Below are 19,963 nucleotides of genomic sequence, written 5' to 3'. Positions count from 1 at the left end.
ACGAAGAGACAATGGTGTGAAGATGAACCCAAGTGCAGTTTATTATGAATTGTGAAGTCTAGAAACCCTAACCCTAAATGTGAACAAAACATAAACAAGAACTTGACCAAACTAAACTTGACATGACTTGGTTAGACTATAAAATAAAAACATAACTTGACTTGACACAAAACATCAAAGTTACATTCAAAATACCTGACAAAAGACATGATGGCTTAAATACAAGGACATGGTTAACAAGTAAACAAGACAACCAATCACAAGACTAAACTATAAACAAGACTAAATAAACTTAAACCAATGAAAAGACAATACTAATAACGAAGTAATCAACCAATGAACCAATGAAAACAAGACACATGAACAGGGGAAACACATGACAAGGTCAAATGAGGGAAAAGGGAATCACATGACTAGGGAACACATGACATAAAACAGGAACTAGATAAAAAAATAAATAAAAGACATGAAGACATGTCATATCCCCCCCTCTATGGGCGGCTCCCAATGCACCAAAACAAAATAACAGGGCTTGGGACATGGCCTGGTGAGACAGGGTGTGGAGCATAGGACAGGGAATAGCCAATGGAAAGTTGGGTCCCTGAGAGGCTTGAGGAGCGGAGCTGATGGGGATGATAAACAAAGCAGAGTCGGGGCCTGGACCGTGGAGCAGAGGCGGGCTTGGACCGTGGCTTGCTTGTAACATGGTATGGAGCAGTCTGGGGCTTGGCTGAGACATGGCATGGAGCAGACTGAAGCTTGACATGGCATGGAGCAGTCTGGGGCTTGTCCGCTTGCTCTAAGACCTCATGATGGTGTAGTGACTTACCTCAATCCGGGTGATGGAGGACGAATCTCAGTTGACTCCGCGTCTGAGACCGTCAATCCGCGAATCATATCACTTGGCTTGTTGAGAGCGTTACTGCTGAAACATGGTGCGTGTGAAGGCTTTACGCTATTCTCCGCGGCATCCATGCACAACTCACCATGCGTCCCACCGAGAGCGAACCACGTTCCCCCACGGTTACCACATGTAACGCTACCTTCCCTAGCAACCGGGCCAATTTGGTTGCTTAGGAGACCTGACTGGAGTCACTCAGCATGCCCTGGATTCGAACTCGCGACTCCAGGGGTGGTAGTCAGCGTCTTTACTCAGGCCCCCCACCACGCACGCAGGTTTTTTTTTTTATCACTCCGCCAGGAAACAAAGGCAACAAGTACTTTTAAGGATCAAATAATTACTGGATTTGCCAAAGTTTTCCAGGTTAAATGTATCCAAATCTTTATAAAGAAATACATTTTTTTCTTTCATGCACATTTTAGCTAGAGTTAAACAAATTTGGACAAAAAAATCGAATTGCGACAATTTTGAAAAATATAGCGACTGTGATATATATTTGAGCTGTGATATGATACATTTTAAAAACTGTAAGTTTTTATTTTAAACAAAATGAAATAATGTTTTAACCATTCTCTACTGCCGACCAAAAATACAGTTCTACAAAGAATATTCACACTTGACTTGAAGCACAGAGTAAACATCACAATCACATTGAATCTGTCAGCAATGTACATTTTTATTTTGTCCAGTTTGTGAAAGGGTCAGCAAAACTTTCATTATTATTTTATGAAAATATATATATATATTTTAAACCCAGTCAACTTGAATATTATTTTATTGTAATATCATAATTATTAATTAAATTTTCTTCTGGCATTTCTATGCAGTCCGGTTGAACCCTCAAGCCTTTGTTTTGGAGGCCAACTTAAGGAACTGACGTTTCTGTTGTTTAAAGATGAGTTGACAACAGGCTTTTAATGCAGTAAAATGCTCTCATCTCCCTTTCGGTCCCTAAAAACCCAGTGTCATGGGTTATTTTAGATTTGTATTTGTAGCAGCCAAACATATTTGAAATTTCGTAAATGTGCAATTAAAGTAAATCCTAGCTGCTTTAAATATAATGCACATAAGCACACAAACTCAGAGCACATCTGTCACTCAGGGCACCAGATAGATAGAATTTGTGTTTATCAAGTACAGAAACACTGTGAAACACTGACCCCGTTTACATGTATTTAAGAAAGCACTACACTCTACAGACAAAACAGCAGCGCATAAAAGTGCAGCACAGCAGGCAATTTAATTAAATTGGAGCCCTCACGGTTCGATTATCACACTGAGTCACACTGCGATTTTTAACCTTATATAAAAACCTTTATTTTGCACTGTCTAGCTTAACCGTGCAGAACTTTTCTAGTGGATTGTGCATTAAAATTTTTATTGCTGCACAGGTGCATTATCCAAAATTGTGAAATCAGGTGAATAGAAAGGATTGAATAGGACTGACACAGCAGATCCTAGCATTATAACTCACATTATTAGAGAAATGTAAATTAAATATTTATTATTTATGTTTGTTAGAACGTGTTTTACCTTTGTGTTGAACATTCACACTTATAACACATTAGCAGGTAATTTTAGGTAACGTTTGAACATGATTAATGTATTGCAACATTGGCACAAACCTTTTTTTTATTTATTTGATAACCAAACGCGATGCGATAAGATTCCAACGAGTAGCAATTTGTCTGTCCAGACTGCGTGTAATAATGTTGTGCATCAAAATACATTCATCAAGAGATTTAATGATCAATTATTATGTAAACTTAGGTTAAATTAAAGTTTGCCACAGTATGAGAAATTGTAGGCTGGTCCAAGCATCGGGCAAAGCACAATGTCCACATTCAATCTTCTCCATTCTGCCAGCACCTCATGAATATATTCCTACAAATTTAAAACAAGACAGTCAATCATTATTTATATTTCCCTCCATTTCCAACATGTATGCATTCATATGAACCACACACTAAAATTAGCCTACCTCAATTTTTGTATGTTGATTCCATAATTCTGGTATGGACCTTAAAAAAAGACAATTTCTATTATATAAATAAGCCATTAAAGTAATTGTTCACCCAAAATATGAAAATTAGATAGGTATTTTTTCTCATCCTCGTGTTGGAACACAAATGTGGAGCACAAAAATGTTAGGCAGAAATGTTACACTTTTCCATACAACAACTGTTCATAGTGTCAGAAAAAATAGCACCAGAATAGCACCAAGAATGTTGTCGATACTACTTGTGTGAAATATTCAGAGTCTTCTGAAGCCATACGGTAGCTTAGCGTGAGAAACAGACCAAAGTTTAAGCTGTTAACCTCCGCTGGAGCTCTCAAAACTAATTTGTGCTTTTTTAAATTAAAAGAAATGTACCTTTAAAAGTGTTGGGTTAGATTTTACATTATTAGCTGGGTTTCCATCCACTTATTTTTATGCAAATTATAAAATTTTCTTTTAAGGGTGAACTGTTCCTTTAAATACCAATATAATTTAACAGGATATAATGAAAAATAGTGGCAAAGGTACATCTACGTGGCTTACCCTACTCCACAAATTGCATCCATGCACGCAGACATCTGTGGATACTGTAAACAGAGTCTGGGTGCAGGTGCCAGAGCGTGCCCTGCCCCTGAGAAAGAATCCTCAGGGGGATTCGCCAGGGAGGGGCTGTTGCGAGGAGTACGAGGTCCGAGAACCAGGCCCGGGTGGGCCAATAGGGAGCCACTAGTGTGACTTGTTCCTCGTCCTCCCTGACCTTGCACAGCACCTGTGCAAGAAGGCTCACTGGGGGAAATGCGTACTTGCGCAGCCCCACAGGCCAGCTGTGATGCCAGTGTGTCTGCCTGAGGGGAGCCTCTGTTCGGGCATACCAGAGCGGGCAGCGGTTGGTCTCTCGGGAGGCAAACAGGTCTACCTGGGCCTTGCCGAACTGTTCCCAAATCAGCTGGATTGACTTGTGGTGAAGCCTCCACTCTCCGCTGGGCAAGCTTGTCTTTGATATCACATTGAGGTTGCCGGGGATGTGAGTGGCACGCAGCGACCTGAGGCTCCAAAGGAGGAGACGACGGGCAAGTCGCAACATATCCTTGGCGATTTATGTACACTACCACAGTGGTGCTGTCTGACCTGACTAGGGCATGTTTGTCCCGAACTAACGGGAGGAACTTCCGCAGGGCAAAGAAAACAGTCAGCAACTCTAGGTAATTGATATGCCAGCGCAGTGGGGCCCCTTTCCCACAGCCCGCAGCAGCGTGCACGTTGCACATGGTTGTCAAAACAATACTACGACAAATACACGCCGTAATCTAAGCTAAAGGCAGTCTAACGAAACAGTACAGCCATGGCCAAAGGTATTGGTAGTAGGGTTGCAACGGTTTGAGATTTTCACGGTATGATAACCGTCTCAGAAAATATCACGGTTTCACGGTATTACACAATTACTATTATCAGTGAAAACAGAAGGGTTATTTTATTTATCTATTTATTTTTGAGCAAACACTTTATTATAATTGAAACTTGAAACCATTTATTTTATTGAAGTATGTGTAAAAAAAAGTCTCCCTTTTGAAAATAAAATAAATAGAAAAATAAGAAAACTAACAGAACTATAAACATGATAAATAAATTGCATGTAACTATAACATGTTATATAACTAAAACATGTTCGTTTACATGTTAAATGAACTACTAAATGAAAAATAACATCAGCTGTGTGAGCTTTTGAAGTAGGCTAATGTCCTATACGGTTATTAAAAGTTAACATATACTGTAGGTGCGTGACAACACAGTCAGACTGCTCCTGTCTGTACCTTTATCTCAGTGCTTATCAACTGGTTTTGCTTCAGGAAACATTGGAAATCAAGTGTTGACCTGTCATAGATTAAACATAACCTGTATTTAATGTATCATGGGTTGTATTTCCATTTCCTTTCGTGGTTTTCTAGTACAAGGACATGCATCAAGTGACATTATTTTTGTTGTTGATGTCAAAAGGAAGTTTTCTCTCCCCCTTTTAAAAATTGAAGAGCATATTTACTTATATGGGCCCATTATTATCCCGTTTGTTAGGCTACCTATTAAATATTTATATTACACAAAAGGAAAGGCTCCTCATTACCATGGTTAGGTCAGTGTGCTAGTCTTAAATAATAGTAATAATAATAATAAATTACAGTATTTGTGAAAAATAAATACTAGCTGAAACAAATCTTGAAACTTTAACTACAACTGCCACTGTTGATATAAAATGAGGTCTAATAGATTCTACCTTTAGATTATTTCATATGAAACTATAACATTTTGTCAAAATATAACAGTTACTTTTACTCATGTAAAATCCTGAAACACATTTGTGAAGGTGATGGTGTGTATATATTTTTAATATTTTTGGCGCTCTTTTCCTCCTCAGTGCTGTTTGGCATGTCAGGGCTGCTACTGTTTGAGAGGTTCGAATTGACAATCTCCGTAACACTTTAAACTAGAAAAGTCTCGCTAGAATTGAAATTGGTCACAGTTTTGATGTCTGCGCTCCGCAATATCGAGGGAAGCTCAGTTGTTGAACGCGCGCGCCAGAGAGAAAAGCAGATAATTAGCGCGAGCTCTTTACACTCGCGAAAGTGCAGATGAGAAGTCTTTAGCTGTTTGCGAGATTATCATTACAGGTGAAACTCGAAAAATTAGAATATCGTGCAAAAGTTCATTAATTTCAGTAATTCAACTTAAAAGGTGAAACTAATATATTATATAGACTCATTACAAGCAAAGTAAGATATTTCAAGCCTTTATTTGATATAATTTTGATGATTATGGCTTACAGTTTATGAAAACCCCAAATTCAGAATCTCAGAAAATTTGAATATTACATGAAATCAATAAAACAAAAAGATTTTAAATACAGAAATGTCGGCCCTCTGAAAAGTATAATCATGCATATGTACTCAGTACTTGGTTTGGGCCCCTTTTGCATTAATTACTGCCTCAATGCGGCGTGGCATGGATGCTATCAGCCTGTGGCACTGCTGAGGTGTTATGGAAGACCAAGATGCTTCAATAGCGGCCTTCAGCTCTTCTGCATTGTTTGGTCTCATGTCTCTCATCTTTCTCTTGGCAATGCCCCATAGATTCTCTATGGGGTTCAGGTCAGGCGAGTTTGCTGGCCAATCAAGCACAGTAATACCATGGTCATTGAACCAGGTTTTGGTACTTTTGGCAGTGTGGGCAGGTGCCAAGTCCTGCTGGAAAATGAAGTCAGCATCTCCATAAAGCTTGTCTGCTGAAGGAAGCATGAAGTGCTCTAAAATGTCCCGGTAGACGGCTGCGTTGACTCTGGACTTAATAAAGCACAGTGGACCAACACCAGCCGATGACATGGCTCCCCAAACCAACACAGACTGTGGAAACTTCACAATGGACTTCAAGCATCTTGGATTGTGTGCCTCTCCTCTCTTTCTCCAGACTCTGGGACCTTGGTTTCCAAATGAGATGCAAAATTTGCTCTCATCAGAAAAGAGGACTTTGGACCACTGAGCAACAGACCAGTTCTTTTTTCTTTAGCCCAGGTAAGACGTTTGACATTTGAAGCCCATGTCCAGGACCCGTCTGTGTGTGGTGGCTCTTGATGCAGTAACTCCAGCCTCAGTCCACTCCTTGTGAAGCTCCCCACACATTTGAATGGCCTTTTCCTGACAATCCTCTCCAGGCTACGTTCATCCCTGCTGCTTGTGCACCTTTTTCTTCCACACTTTTCCCTTCCACATAACTTTCTATTAATGTGCTTTGATACAGCACTTTGAGAACATCCAACTTCTTTTGCAATTACCTTTTGAGGCTTTCCCTCCTTGTGGAGGGTGTCAATGATGGTTTTCTGCACAACTGTCAGGTCAGCAGTCTTCCCCATGATTGTGAATTCAACTGAACCAGACTGAGAGACCATTTAAAGGCTCAGGAACCCTTTGTAGGTGTTTAGCTGATTAGAGTGTGACACTTTGAGCCTACAATACTGAACCTTTTCACAATATTCTAATTTTCTGAGATTCTGAATTTGGGGTTTTCATAAGCTGTAAGACATAATCATCAAAATGATATCAAATAAAGGCTTGAAATATCTTACTTTTCTTGTAATGAGTCTATATAATATATTAGTTTCACCCTTTAAGTTGAATTACTGAAATTAATGAACTTTTGCACGATATTCTAATTTTTCGAGTTTCACCTGTAAATCACAGTCTGAAATAGTTGATCACTTGGGCGGCCGGTGGCCGCCGAAATATCTTCAATGGGAGAAGTTACCATGGCATTGTTGCCCTGCTGTCCGCGACCCAGTCCAGACCAGTTGAGAAACACTGCTTTAACTCACACACTCATGTCAGACCCCATCCCCTCGCTTCTCTCTGACATCTGCTGCATGTGTGTGTGGAGCAAGTTGATGAGTCTGCCAGACAGTCGAGAAGGAAAGGAGATGCGCACGCGCATGTGAGAATCTCCGTCCGGTTGCATTTATTTCTCAATACCGAAGACAAGCAAATGTACATGGTATGATAACTGTCAATTTTCAAACTGTGGTATACTGTGAAACCGGTATACCGCTGCAACCCTAATTGGCAGTGACATAAATTTTGTGTTTTGCAAAGTTTGCTGCTTCAGTATTTGTAGGTAATTTTTTCAAATGTTTCTATGGTATACTGGAAAACAATGATAAGCGTTTCATAAGTATTAAAGGCTTTTATTTGCAAAAACATTCAATTTATGCAAAGAGTCTATATTTACAGTGTTGACCCTTGTTCTTCATAACCTCTGCAATTCCCTCTGGTATGCTGGATATCAGCGTCTTGTCCGAATCCTGACTGATGGCGATCCATTCTTGCCTTATTAGTGTTCGGAGTTGATCACAATTTGTGGGCTTCTGCTTTTCCACTAACCTTTTGAGGATTGACCACAGGTTCTCTATGGGATTAAGATCCAGGGAGTTGCCTGGCCATGGATCCAAAATGTCAATGTAATGATCTCCGAGCCACTTCATTATCACTCTTGCCTTGTGACATGGTGCTCCATAATGCTTGAAAATGCACAGATAATCACCGAATTGCTCCAGGATTGTTGGGAGAAGTTGCTCTTGCAGGATGTTTTGATACCATGGCAATGTTTTTGGGCAGAATTGTGAGAGAGCCCACGCCCTTGGATGAAAAGCAACCCCACACATGGATGGTCTCAGGATGCTTCACTGTTGGCATGACACAGGACTCATGGTAGCGTTCACCTTTTCTACTCTATCGACTATCGATTTTCCAGATGTCCCAAACAGTCAGAAGGGGACTTCATTAGAGAAAATATCTTTGCACCAGTCTTCTGCTGTCCAATCCTTGTATTTCCTGCAGAATTTCAGTCTGTCCTTTATGTTTTTCTTGAAGAGAAGTGGCTTCTTTGCTGCCCTTCTTGACACCAGGCCATTGTCCAAAACTCTTCGCCTCACAGTGTGTGCAGATGCACTCACACCAGCCTGCTGCCGATATTGAGCAATATCATAGCTGACACCTCAGGAGGAGATGGTCCTGGCACTTGCTGGACACTCTGGGACGTCCTGAAGCCTTCTTCACTGCAGTTGAACATCTCTCCTTGAAGTTCTTGATGATCTAGTAAATGGCCATTTTGATGCAAAGCGATCATGGCTGCACATCTTTCTTTAGAGGAAACCGTTGCTAACAAGAACACAATGATTGGAAGCACTTCTTCCCTCCTTTTATAGCAATCAGTCTGCTCTTATAATCCAGTCAGAATTATAGAGTAATTTCACCTGACTAGTACTCATTCACACTCCTAGGTGATGCTGTTATGATTAGTGAAATTATGTTGGCTGGTCATTTTGTGCCAGGACCACAAAAACAGTGAAATTTGGGTTTTTGTGATAAAGTTAATTTTTTTGGCCAATGACGCTTTTTGCAATTAATTAAAATGCATCTGATCACTCCGCACAATAATCCAACAATGAACAGTGTGAATCAACATCACAATAACTGAAGCATAAAAATTTGCGAAACACAAAATTTGTGTCACTGCCAATACTTTTGACCACAGTAGTGTATGAATTTTTCTTTAGCCAGGCAGTGTATGTTATACAGTAGGGTTTGAATTCATATTGGCTTTTAAAAATACAATTTGATTCTGGAATTTGAACTGCATTTAATTTGAGGTAGGAAACTGGATGGCGAATAAAAATAAACATTTTGAATTCAAGGGAGTAAAATGGAATGAAATACAAAAAAGTATAGTGTAGCGTAGTTTAGTGTAGGTTAATTTCCCATGAAGTCTTTACAATGGAGCCAAACAAACTAAAGCATGTTTATTTTGTTGAATTTCTTTGAATTGTAATTAAATAAATTCCTCTTGATGTCACTCCATTTCGACATCCCATGGCCAATTCAATTTAAGTTCCAATAAAGCGCAATAGTGCCTGCCCACTTTTATAAGCCATTTTTAATTGGCTCTGGAACTATTTTTCCAATTCATTTTTTTCATTGGTGTTTCTCAAAATACTTTTAAAAAGACTTCTAAGCCATGACTCAAACAAACCATCTTCAAAGTGAATCACAGCATTTTAATAAGCACTTTATACTTTAATTCAAAGCAAAAAATCTTTTAAAATTGGACAAAAAGACAAAAAGTACAAGATGTCCTTAACGTTCATTGTAAGTTTAGAAACTATTTATTTTAAGTTTATTGCAAAATAATTAGGTATATACAAATATCATTATCAGTGTATACAAATAGTAATTTGAGAGTGTAGAGAGACAAACTCAACTGGATCATTCACAAATTTTGGTAATAAGACTGATGGCTTCAACAGAAGCATACACCATCCATTAACAACCTTGGAGCTCACAGTAGGACTGTCTGTCTTTTAAAGGTTTATCTTTAAAAAGTAATCTTTAAAAATCAATTCCCCTATGGTGAAAATTAATTCCGGAACCAAATTTGCACCTATTCAACATCCTGTGGGGCCAATTCAAATTCTTACTCAATAATTGAAAAACAGACAATTCTTAAAGGAATATTCCGGTTTCAATACAAGTTAAGCTCAATTGGCAGCATTTCTGGCATAATATTGATTACAACAAAATTTTAATTTGAATCCCTCCTTTTCTTTAAATAAAAAAGCAAAAATCCAGGTTAAAGTGAGGCACAATGGAAGTGAATGGGGGCCAATTTTTTAATGATAAAATTCTCACTTTTTCAAAATTATAGCCACAAGACATAAACAATGTGTGTGTAAACATGATTTTAGTGTGATAAAATCACTTAATAACCTTTTCTGTGTAAAGTTATAGCCAATTTTATAACTTCAGTACCATGACGATGTTATGTCTACAAACCCTAAATGACTGTAATAATTACAATTTAAACAACTATACAGCTCAAATAATACATGTGTTAACAGAAGAATTAATGCAAGTGCTTTAATACATTTCTAAGCTTCACGTTTCTGTTTAAACCCTCCAAAAATTTACCACATTCACTTCCTATGTAGGTGCCTCACTGTAACCTTGATTTTGCTTTAAAAAAACGAGTGACGAGTCGAAATACATTTTTGTGTTAATCAACATTATGCCACAAATGCTGTCGATTGAGCTTAAATTCTACTGAACCCAGAATATTCCTTTGAATTCAAAACGTTGCTCAACACCATTTACAAATATAGACTATGAGGAAAGTCTCTTTCTTAGAGAGGTAAACAAGGTGATAGTCAACTGACACCTCTCATAAATGTTTATTGGTTGAGGAGCTAAAGGTGTTTGGTATCATCCAAGTGTTTATGAGTAGTGTCAAAACATTTTGTTTTGCAAACTATATAAAGGTCAGGCTTGGTGTACACCTGATTTTACACAATGGCTGCATTTCATATAATCATGCAAAGCACTGAGAAAATCAAAAATAGCTGTTCATAAAATTATTAGAGTTGTAAAGCTATTTAGATGAAGGGCTTCTGCACATTATTGTAAAGGTCTATAGGACAGAGTTCAAGCTATTTCATCTGACCAAACTAATTTTAGAAACAGTACTATTTAATATTAGGTGTTTTCCCTTTGCCACGACTTGTTCCTTGGATAGAGAGTGGTTTCAAATAGTACCAAATAAATAGCAGCTTTGTGAAGCGAACAGGCAAATTCCAAGGAGAAATTTCCATATGATTATAACAGGTTAACATCCATATCATTTCACATATTTCCATCCAAAATGTACTGACTTTTATTTGGTCTGGCTTGTCAACGTACTGTTTGCCACATTAACTAAATTGGCAACTTTCACAGCCAAAGCTCCAGTAAATGAGCATGATTTTTTTCCATGACCATTGCAGTCATTCTTGATTTCTAGATAAGGATTTTTTTTTATAACCAATGCAACATTTTAGAGCTGTGCATAATTATTAAAATACATATTAACCATAGAAATGTCCATTCCTTGTCCACAACACTTTAAAAGGAATATTCCGGGTTCAATACTAGTTAAGCTCAATCGACAGCAAAAGAACAGAAAAAGCATATGCGAGCAAGGAGACCTACAAACCTGACTCAGTTACAGCAGTTCTGTCTGAAAATATGGGACAAAATTCATGCAACTTATTGTGAGAAGTTAAACAATTTAAAGACAATACTACCAAATACTAACAAATATGTAAACTATGTACAGATTTTGCCCTTATGGAAAGAAATTGGTACTTTTATTCACCAAAGTGGCATTCAACTGATCACATTGTAGTCAGCCAGGACAATAATAACGTGAAACTGTATTATTATTACAATTTGAAAAAAATGTCAGAACTTCTTAAGAGTTCTCATCATAAAAATCCTCCACGTGCAGCAATGACAGCTTTGCAGATCCTTGGCATTCTAACTGTCTGTTTGTAGAGACGCCCTCTGATGGGGAAAACACACGCATTATGTGTTCATCTAATTTTCTTTTTTTATTATTTGGATCTCACAGTTGCAACAAGATGGGACATACAATAACACTCAAAGAAATGTTAAATTTTAAAAAAATAAATCTAATTTTAACCGCTCCTTCAGACACTATTTTTATGCTTTCCAACAACTGCCGAACAGCAAGCACAGAATGGAATATCATAGACAGCATAGAATATGTGATTGTTATACAAAATGTCATTCAAAAGAAATTTGAATAAAAACAATAGTCCCAAATAGTATCCAAAGAAAAACAGTAGAATAAAAAAATATACAGTTGGGAAATTATAAAACTACAAATTGCTTTTCTGTTTTCACTCCATTTTAAAATCATCATGGTGTAAGAAATGAATATTTTAAATAAAAAAAATCTCATAAATAAATATAAAAAAATATTACAAAAAAGAAAGTTGTATACTCGTACTGTATACTTTTTTTCATGGCCCACGTCAACAGAGGGCAGTAAAGCGTTTAAAATGGTATGCTTACCAATGCGGTCGTATCTAGAAGGGATCCCTCTTTCGTCAATCTCGCGAGATTCTACAATTCTACAGATTATATATGGCATGTGAAGTCGGCACAGCAACATTGATCGTTAGTAAAGCATTATTTTAAATAGTCTGTTTTGATAAATAGTCATTTCCGATGATCAATTCACGCTTTAATATATATATATATATATTAGAGCGTGAATTGTATTTATATATATTTATTTTCACATAATAAATTTGATAACTTCATCTATATTTGTGCTACTGTTGGTCATTGTATGTCAGTGGAGAACTACATCAATCAGCGGCAATAGTTGGAATCTTACTGCGTGGTTTAGAGGTACAGAAATTGTTGCATAAGAGGTTTAGGGTTCAAACCCACCCATATGCATTGTTATATTTTAATTACAAATAATAAACAAAGATTGCATCCGCACCTCAGTGGGTGTATATCCTGAGTGGGGACACATTTGTATGCATTTTTCTATGGGATTTTACTGGAAAAGAGCGCAAACCACTTAACTCGCAGCAAAGCGAAGCGCTCGTCGCCCATTATCGATAGCAGGCTACACTGGGGAACATATGTTGCTATCTTATTAATACCATGTAATTAACGCTTATGTTGTTTAAAATTAATAGCTCATGAGCATTCCTTATTTATTTTGCACTTTTGCATTATTACATCTTGAACTGATCTTTAACTTTATGGGTCATTCTTCTGACAGACATACTTGATGAACGTAGTTACACATACTTAGACTATTACAGATTGCGAATGTGCGAGAATTTGACGAAAGAGGCTCACTTCTAGACACGACCTTGAGAATGGGCGGCAAGTGCTTCTCGTTGAAGCGAGTTCCGCAGCTCGCACTCTTTTAAGGTCGAGATATAATTAATATATCTCATGACTGACAGTAGCACAAATAAAGATGAAGTTATCAAATTTATTATGTGAAATATTTATTTTAGAGTTTGAATTGATCATCAAGAATGACTATTTATCAAAATAGACTATTTAAAATAATATTTTACTAGCGTTCATCGTTGCTGTGCGATTTAAAACGCCTTGTATAATCTGTAGAACTGTAGAATCTCGCGAGATTGACGAAAAGGGGACACGACCACTGATAGACTCGCTAGTGCTTCTTGGCTGCATGGCTGGGCATTCCCATTTTTCCCCTTTCATTTAAATAGAAGTGGCCCGTCTCTGCAAATCTTCTCTGGCAGTAAAGCTGTAATACAAATGCAATGCCTTCCAATGCTTTCTCCATAATATTCCGTATAATTCAGTATTATAACATATAGGCAACGCTATACATATATTGATGCGGGCAGAACATGACACGCTTTCATTTACCGCTCAGGTGGACCAAACACTGTGAACCGGAAGTTTGTCGAAGTGGACAGTCTCCATTGCATGAACATCTTTAACAACTTCCGGAAAGTGTCACGCTGTCCTCCAGCGGCGCTTGTCTCAGTGGATAGTGGGCTATTTCAGGAAAACTAGGCTGAAATCATGGTTTTTGAGGACAAAATGATCATGAACGGAGAGCCAGACGAGGTATAATTGCATATTAAACCTTGCTAAGAAGTTTAAATGTGATTTAAGGAAAGTAGCCGCTTTACCTCGAAATGTTTATGGTTAATGAGGCCAAACCCAATCCATAGGTTCAACGTTGACGCTTATACAAACTGTTGGATAATATGCTTTTATTTTTGCGTGTGTGTAAACACTCATATCCTATATATCCACTCATATATATATGCTGTGTTCTGTTTAGGATGAGGAGGAAGAAGAAGAAGAGGAAGATATGGTGGTATGTGTCTGATATGTTTTACGACACAGCTTGTCGTTGTGCATGTTTTGAGGACTATAACTATTGTGCCCTTGATCAAGACACTCACTTTTAGGTTTTGTCCTGACTGACCCTGTAGTCAGTGTACTTAAATTATTATTAATACTTCATAAATACAACTTTATGGGCAAATTTATGTTAATCATGTTAATACCAACTGTATGTACATGTAGGTATTCATGAGTGCATTAAGGATTATCATATATATTAATTATACAGTTTTGAAAATCATCCAGTCTGGACCCAATAAAAAAAAAAAAAAAAAAATATATATATATATTTATTTTATATATATATTTATTTATATATATATATATATATATAATATATATATATATATATATATATATATATATATATATATATATATATATATATATATTTTTTTATATATATTTATTTTATATATATATATATATTTATTTTATATATATATATATATATATATATATATATATACACATATATATACACCTAATATTATACAGGTCCCCCTCGTGCTATTCTTCTGTACGGAGTGGTTATCGGAGTTACTGTAGACTTTGTCAGTTCGAACCAGTCTGGTCATTCTCTGTTGAACTCATCAACAAGGCATTTCCGTACACAGAACTGCCACTCACTGGATGCTTTTTGTTTTTGGCACCATTCTGAGTACATTCTAGAGTAGGGCTGCAACTAACTATTATTTTGATAGTTGATTAATCTAACGATTACTAGAGTGATTAATCAACTATTCTGCTATTATTGCAATGATTAATCAATAGCTCTTAACCGATTATTCAGCTTGCGCCCAGACTTAAAGGTTGTATTAAACGTGCTTACTAACAATAAAGAGGACACAATCTTCTTTTAAAAATACCTTTAAATAACATTCAATGAATTAAAGGGAAGAATTTAATTCAGTAAAGAAATTCACGGCAACAAATCCTATTGTTATCAAGTGTTTTTGTCTTGTTTATCAAAAATCCTTAAAATAAGATACATTTACTTGAGAATAACATATAATATATTTAGACTTGCTTTAAGAGAATGAACACTTTTGGTGGGTACTAAGCACTGCATACCAGGAACACCCCACATGACCTGCCATTTTGGAGATGCTCTGACCCAGTCATCTAGCCATCACAATTTAGCCATTGTCAGAGTCACTTAGATCTTACACTTGCCCATTTTTCCTGCTTCCAACTCATGAAATTCAAGAACTGACTATTCACTTGCTGCCTAATATATCCCTCCCCTTGACAGGTGCCATTGTAACGAGATAATAATTTTAATGAGATAATAAATGTTATTCGCTTCACCTGTCAATGGTTTTAATGTTGTGGCTGATCAGTGTACACTCACCTAAAGGATTATTAGGAACACCATACTAATACTGTTGTTGACCCCCTTTCGCCTTCAGAACTGCCTTAATTCTATGTGGCATTGATTCAACAAGGTGCTGAAAGCATTCTTTAGAAATGTTGGCCCATATTGATAGGATAGCATCTTGCAGTTGATGGAGATTTGTGGGATGCACATCCAGGGCACGAAGCTCTCGTTCCACCACATCCCAAAGATGCTCTATTGGGTTTAGATCTGGTGACTGTGGGGGCCATTTTAGTACAGTGAACTCATTGTCATGTTCAAGAAACCAATTTGAAATGATTCCAGCTTTGTGACATGGTGCATTATCCTGCTGGAAGTAGCCATCAGAGGATGGTACATGGTGGCCATAAAGGGATGGACATGGTCAGAAACAATGCTCAGGTAGGCCGTGGCATTTAAACGATGCCCAATTGGCACTAAGGGGCCTAAAGTGTGCCAAGAAAACATCCCCCACACAATTACACCACCACCACCAGCAGCCTGCACAGTGGTAACAAGGCATGATGGATCCATGTTCTCATTCTGTTTACGCCAAATTCTGACTCTACCATCTGAATGTCTCAACAGAAATCGAGACTCATCAGACCAGGCAACATTTTTCCAGTCTTCAACTGTCCAATTTTGGTGAGCTCTTGCAAATTGTAGCCTCTTTTTCCTATTTGTAGTGGAGATGAGTGGTACCAGGTGGGGTCTTCTGCTGTTGTAGCCCATCCGCCTCAAGGTTGTGCGTGTTGTGGCTTCACAAATGCTTGCTGCATACCTCGGTTGTAACGAGTGGTTATTTCAGGCAAAGTTGCTCTTCTATCAGCTTGAATCAGTCGGCCCATTCTTCTCTGACCTCTAGCATCAACAAGGCATTTTCTCCCACAGGACTGCCGCATACTGGATGTTTTTCCCTTTTCACACCGTTCTTTGTAAACCCTAGAAATGGTTGTGCGTGAAAATCCCAGTAACTGAGCAGATTGTGAAATACTCAGACCGGCCCGTCTGGCACCAACAACCATGCCACGCTCAAAATTGCTTAAATCACCTTTCTTTCCCATTCTGACATTCAGTTTGGAGTTCAGGAGATTGTCTTGACCAGGACCACACCCCTAAATGCATTGAAGCAACTGCCATGTGATTGGTTGATTAGATAATTGCATTAATGAGAAATTGAACAGGTGTTCCTAATAATCCTTTAGGTGAGTGTATGTGTGTGTGTGTGTGTGTGTGTGTGTGTATATATATATATATATATATATATATATATATTAGTATTCATATATATGTGTGTGTGTGTGTGTATACTGTGTATATGTGTGTATGTTTTTACTGTACAGTAATGAGAGTTTGAGTGGAAAATTGGCTCATGTCATGAAACAAAAATGTACAAAGCTAGAAACATTAATAATCCAAAAATGGCTTTATTTTAATTCATCCAAAATATAATTTCTTTTGATTTTGGGTTGAAATATAATTCATATTATAAGTGAGTAGTAGTACTCATTTAGCAGTAATTTCTGGAAATGTAAGAATTTCAGGTAAAGTTACATAGAAAGAAGTGCAATAAATAATATACAACAAAAATAAAAAGTGAATAAATGGTGCAAAAAGTGCAATATTCTTGTGCAGTGCAATGAGAGAATTAATCTTGTGTAGTAATGTTGTTTCACATGTAGGACCCTTTAGAGACCGTGAGGCAGAAGTGCGAGCAGTCGGAGCATTGCCTTCATGCCCGCGAGCGGCTCGAGGCTTGTGAGTCACGGGTGGGCTCACGTTCAGAGACAGCTGAAGATTGCACAGAGGAGCTCTTTGACTTCCTGCACGCTCGCGACCACTGTGTGAGTGATGGTGCTTGTAAGCCTAGTGGTTAAATCGAAGGCTGGTAACTAAAAGGTTATAGGTTTAAAACCCACAAGGGGGGGTTTAACAAGACTGTTAACCTCAGGTCGGGTGCATTTTAACACTTCATATAGCACTCATACAATACAAGGGCATCTCAAGAAAAAATACTTAAAGGAATATTTCACCCAAAAATGGAAATTTTTCTGACCTGTACACAGTTATAATTTTTTTCTGTGGAATAAAAAAAGAGCATTTAAGTTAACACGGGGACAAAAATAACACCACAAAAGTAGTCAGTACAACTTGACAGATGTATTCAAGTCTTCTGAAACCAAACATTTGATTTGACTGAAATTCTTTATTTGTTTTGAGTGGGCTTGGGAAACCAAGAACTAGTTCCAATTTTGAAATATACCAATACTATTTGATTTTTATGATTTTTAGTTCTGTTCATGGTTTTTGAATGAGCATGTTCCACCAATTCGGACAGAGCACAGTATTAAAATATTCTGACAGTGTTTTCTGCTGCACTATTCAGTGGCAGCACTGCCCCCACTGAATCTACAGCGTAAAACAATGTAGTTCAATTCCCAAACGAAAGACTCTTGTAAGCCGGTTCTTTTGAATCTATTGCGTGAAACATACAGCACAACTTTGTGTTGTCTAATCCCTGAACAAATGACTCTTTTGAGCCTGTTTTTCGAATCTATAGCACGAAACATACAATGTGACCACTGCAGTCCGATTCAGGAAGGGATGATTCTTTTGAATTTACATTACTACAAATGTAGTCCTATTACTAAATGAATGACTCTTGTAAGCTGGTTCTTTTGAATCTACAGCACTACAAGTGTAGTCTGATTCCTAAATGAATGACTTTTATGAGCAGATTCTTTTGAAACAATTGCATGAACAGCGCAACCAGTGTAGTCCAATTTCCGGACTAATGACTTATGAGCTGGTTATTTTTAATAAATCAAAAACACTTCAGTCTGAGATGTTACTTTATTTACCTCACTGACAAGTAATGAAAGTAAATAATTACAGAATTTTCATTTTTGGGTAAACTACTCCTTTAAAGGAATGTTCCTTGTTCAATAAGTTAAGTTCAATTGACAGCATGTGTGACATAATATTTATTAACACAAAAATGTATTTAAAATCAAGATTATAGTGAGGCACTTACAATGGAAGTGAAAGGGCCCAATTTTTGGAGGGTTCAAAGGCATGAATGTGAATCTTATCATTTTATTAAAAATCATCTGGTAAAACTTGTGTATGATTTGTGCTGTGAAGTTGTTTAAATTGTCATTTTAGGGTTTTTTGACAATACATTTTCATGGCAGCAAAGTTGTAAAATTGTCTATAACTTTAAACAGAAAATGTTAGTAAGTTATTTTATCAAAGTAAAATCATGTTTATACACACATTGTTTGTCTTGTGGCTATACTTTTGAAAAAGTGAGTATTTTGACATTCTAAACTTGGCCCCCATCCACTTCCGTTATAACTTGTCACCTCAAATTTAATTTTTATTTTTTTTAAGAAAAGGAGGGGCAAGTCAAAATATTTTTTTGGAATCAACATTATGCCACAATTGCTGTATAATTAAGCTTAACTTGTATTGACATTGGAATAGTCCTTTAAATATTCATACTTGGAAAAAAAAAAATGTGATAAGTGGTTAACATCTTTATCATTTTGTTTTCTTCAGGTGGCCCACAAAGTCTTCCAATCAATCAAATAAATGGAAATCTTCAATGCTGTTCATCATAGATGATGTCTGCCAATAAAAAAATACAGTGCTCTATTATTTAAATGTGATTTAGATTCCATAATTCACTGTAACCAATAGGTTGTTCAACTTGTCCATTTTTCCAAATTGTTAATGAGTATGTAACTGTACTGTTTTAATCTCTTGTGTGAAATAACTGATAACGTATCCTCTGTTGGGGAGATCAATAAAGAGGTGTTGTCAGCACAGAATTTGCACTTATTGTTAAATATCAATGGGGAAAAAAAAACTAAAGAATTCTGCTGTAATTTCAAGATTTATTAGCCATAAGTTAGTTAAACTTATTTCAGTGTGCAAGAGGAACACAGCAGCAAAGCATTAAAATAGTATACTAATCCATTATTAGTCTATTATACTAAAAGGCAACACATTTAATTAAAAACATTATTGCAATTGGAATAATGTACATGTCAGTTGACAATGTTTAGATAATCTTGCAATATGTATTATTAAGATATGTATTTTTTTAATTGGCATGCAACATGTCCTACTGTACAGTTTTATCACCGCCCGGAAGTTAAGAGTCAACATGCCCGTTTCTTTCGTAGTAATAGAAAAGAAGCGGTTAGAAGACCTGAGTAGGCGGTGTTTAGCGATCCGGAAGTTATCTCTAATTGGTCGAGCAACATAGCAGTCATGACCGTGATGAGACAACGATTTACAATAAAAATCAGATTTACACAACACAATTTACATATCTAATATGCACATGCAAATAAAAATATACAATGTACAGAATACAATACACACAATATAGAACACGCAGCATAAAT

At 36.9% G+C, this 19,963-nt stretch overlaps 1 protein-coding gene across 1 annotated transcript; it reads left to right on the top strand.

The window, feature by feature from the left end:
- The first annotated feature begins 13,748 nt into the window (after positions 1 to 13,748).
- Positions 13,749 to 19,381, top strand: LOC127653562 (cytochrome b-c1 complex subunit 6, mitochondrial-like). Its single transcript, XM_052140265.1, has 4 exons — positions 13,749 to 13,906; positions 14,127 to 14,162; positions 17,231 to 17,392; positions 19,110 to 19,381. Exons 1-4 carry the CDS (start codon positions 13,862 to 13,864, stop codon positions 19,140 to 19,142), a joined length of 276 nt encoding a protein of 91 aa, XP_051996225.1. The 5' UTR covers positions 13,749 to 13,861; the 3' UTR covers positions 19,143 to 19,381.
- Positions 19,382 to 19,963: the final 582 nt, after the last annotated feature.

This window comes from Xyrauchen texanus, chromosome 13 (genome assembly GCF_025860055.1).
Source record: "Xyrauchen texanus isolate HMW12.3.18 chromosome 13, RBS_HiC_50CHRs, whole genome shotgun sequence".
Taxonomy (NCBI): domain Eukaryota; kingdom Metazoa; phylum Chordata; class Actinopteri; order Cypriniformes; family Catostomidae; genus Xyrauchen; species Xyrauchen texanus.
The sequence above is the reverse complement of the archived record's forward strand: the minus strand, read 5'-3'. Positions and strand labels throughout refer to the sequence as shown.